At 35.1% G+C, this 2,197-nt stretch overlaps 1 protein-coding gene across 1 annotated transcript in view; it reads right to left on the bottom strand.

The window, feature by feature from the left end:
* LOC104728490 (probable pectinesterase 68) overlaps positions 1 to 749 on the bottom strand; it is a 4,248-nt gene extending 3,499 nt beyond the window's left edge. Inside the window, exons 1-2 of the mRNA XM_010447461.2 lie at positions 302 to 749; positions 16 to 205 (exon numbers count right to left, since the gene is read on the bottom strand). Coding sequence (XP_010445763.1) covers positions 16 to 205; positions 302 to 594 — 483 coding nt within the window. The 5' untranslated portion in view covers positions 595 to 749. The remainder of the gene's footprint in view (positions 1 to 15; positions 206 to 301) is intronic.

Genomic DNA, 2,197 nt, shown 5'->3' with positions numbered 1-2,197 from the left:
ATATATATAGAGTACCGTGAAGCTAATGTTTCTAGCGGAGAAATAATTAGCGTAGACGGTGACGGAAGCAGTTTGATAAGTACGTAACTGTTGACCGTCAGGGCCACGGTCCGACGCACGGTCGTGCCACTCTATAACCGTCACGTCCCGACCCGCTCCTTTGAACGTTATGTACGGCTTTGTCGCTGGAACCACCACTTTCTCTCTGCACACATGAAAAATGTATTAAGTTTGCATGTGTCCATTATATTGACACTCAGAAAAAAAAAAAAAATTAGCTAATTAAGGTTTATATATATACCGGTAATATCCGGGAGCAATCTTGATAACGATACTCATGTTATTGTTCTTTGGTATGGAATCAACGGCGTCTTGGACGGAGCGAAACTGAGCATGGCCGGTAAGTGAGACGGTGATGACTTTGTGACCTGAAGGACCCACCCATTTCCGGTGGTGATGGTGTTGAATCTGTTGGTCTTCGGTGGAGTTTGAGCAAGCTGCAACCAATGAAAAACGAAAACATAAGCAGTGGAATAATAATAGCAAGAGAGAAATAGAAAAAAGATAATTAAGGGAATTAGTAAGTTGCGCCATTGGATTGGGAAGTGTGGAGAAAGGAAACGGTCGATCGGGAGTAATTGTAAATTACGATGGAAGAAGATCGATGGTTTTATATATGTGTACTTGTTATGAAGTGGTCCTCTTGTACGTATCAGTCGCAACGGTTATATTTTTGTGGTGGAGTGAAGGCAAGAAAGGCAAAGACACACACCAATAAATCTATTATCTATATGTTTTTTTGTCTTCATATGTATTAGCTTTTACTGTTTAAAAACCAAGAAACAGAGTCCTTATTTCTATGTTTAAAAAGAAAAAAAAAAGTAGACTGCCTATTAACGTGTTAGGTCATTGTTATTTTTTCTGTTTGGAATGACGTGTTTGGCTAATTATTTCAGGTCTTGAGTTTAGGGTTTGTCTTTATTTCAGATTCGACCAATGGAATAGCTTTATTGTTAATAATAATATAGGAGCCCATGATTTACTATTTGACTGTGAATACTTGTTATTTTTTCATAGTCTATAGCTGTAGTATATATTGTATATTGGGATGCCCATAATCATGATAAGATTATTGGAAGCATGCTCTCAGTTAAGCACACTAAATGTAGCATGAGGAACCCACTCTCTCTCTCTCTCTGATCTCGTTTGTATTTTATCTCTATATAAATGCACAGTACACATGCACTCAAACCATACACAATTTGGATGTAATTAAATGGGAGAATATGGACAATAAAACGGGGAAAAAACGAAATTGAAACGAGAAAGCAAAATGTGATTATAAGTGGGAAAGAAGATGGAAATGGGTGAAAATAATAGAGAGAGGCTAGGACGTGAATTTATGATAGTGCGGACACAGTGCAGGGCTACTTCTTAAGCATCACGTGAACGTCAATTTGGTCCCACTTCCTTTGAAAAGTAGCACTCACTCATCATCATCATCATCATCATCATCATTCGTCAATATATCCACAACCTAGCAACCTATATATAATTTATGAACGTTGGAGCTTGTTCCAAAACTTTTTTGTTAAATCCGAATGGGACCATATATATTCTTTGATATCCGATCCATAATATTTACAAAGCAATCGAATGCTAAAACATAATATACATTCAGAACATACCCAAATCATAGTTTGTTTCATTTAGAACTACGTACCTCCGAAGAGTTTTTCTTACAATTAAGGGGTTCAAATTTTGTTTGTTTCTTTTTTTTTTTTTTTGTAAATTGTAAGAATATTTTCTGTTTTCATCACTATTTTATATATAATCAAAAAACCGCTTACCCAAAAGATAAATATATCAACTGTCATGTAACATATAGTGAGAGATATCCAAAAGAGTTTTGAAAGTGTGTAAAGATGAAAAATACTAATCCAGAAAGAAAGGAAAAACAAAAAAAAACTAGTGCTGAAAGGAAGTAAAGTAAGTGTTTGGAATCTTTTTATGGTGGCTCATGGTCATGGGGACCCAACCTTATTTTCACATTATTTACTCCTTATCTTATGTTTCTTTAAAATATGATTTGTATTTCTTAAAACAATTTTTTTTCTTTCTCTTAAATAGTTTCTTGTACTTGGGAAAAAATGATTTTAGGGAACGTACTCAGAAAATAAACCTGTGTTGAATTCAG

The sequence above is a fragment of the Camelina sativa genome, chromosome 11 (assembly GCF_000633955.1).
Source record: "Camelina sativa cultivar DH55 chromosome 11, Cs, whole genome shotgun sequence".
Classification (NCBI taxonomy): Eukaryota; Viridiplantae; Streptophyta; class Magnoliopsida; order Brassicales; family Brassicaceae; genus Camelina; species Camelina sativa.
Note: the sequence above shows the minus strand (reverse complement) of the source record. Positions and strands in the feature narration are given on the sequence as shown.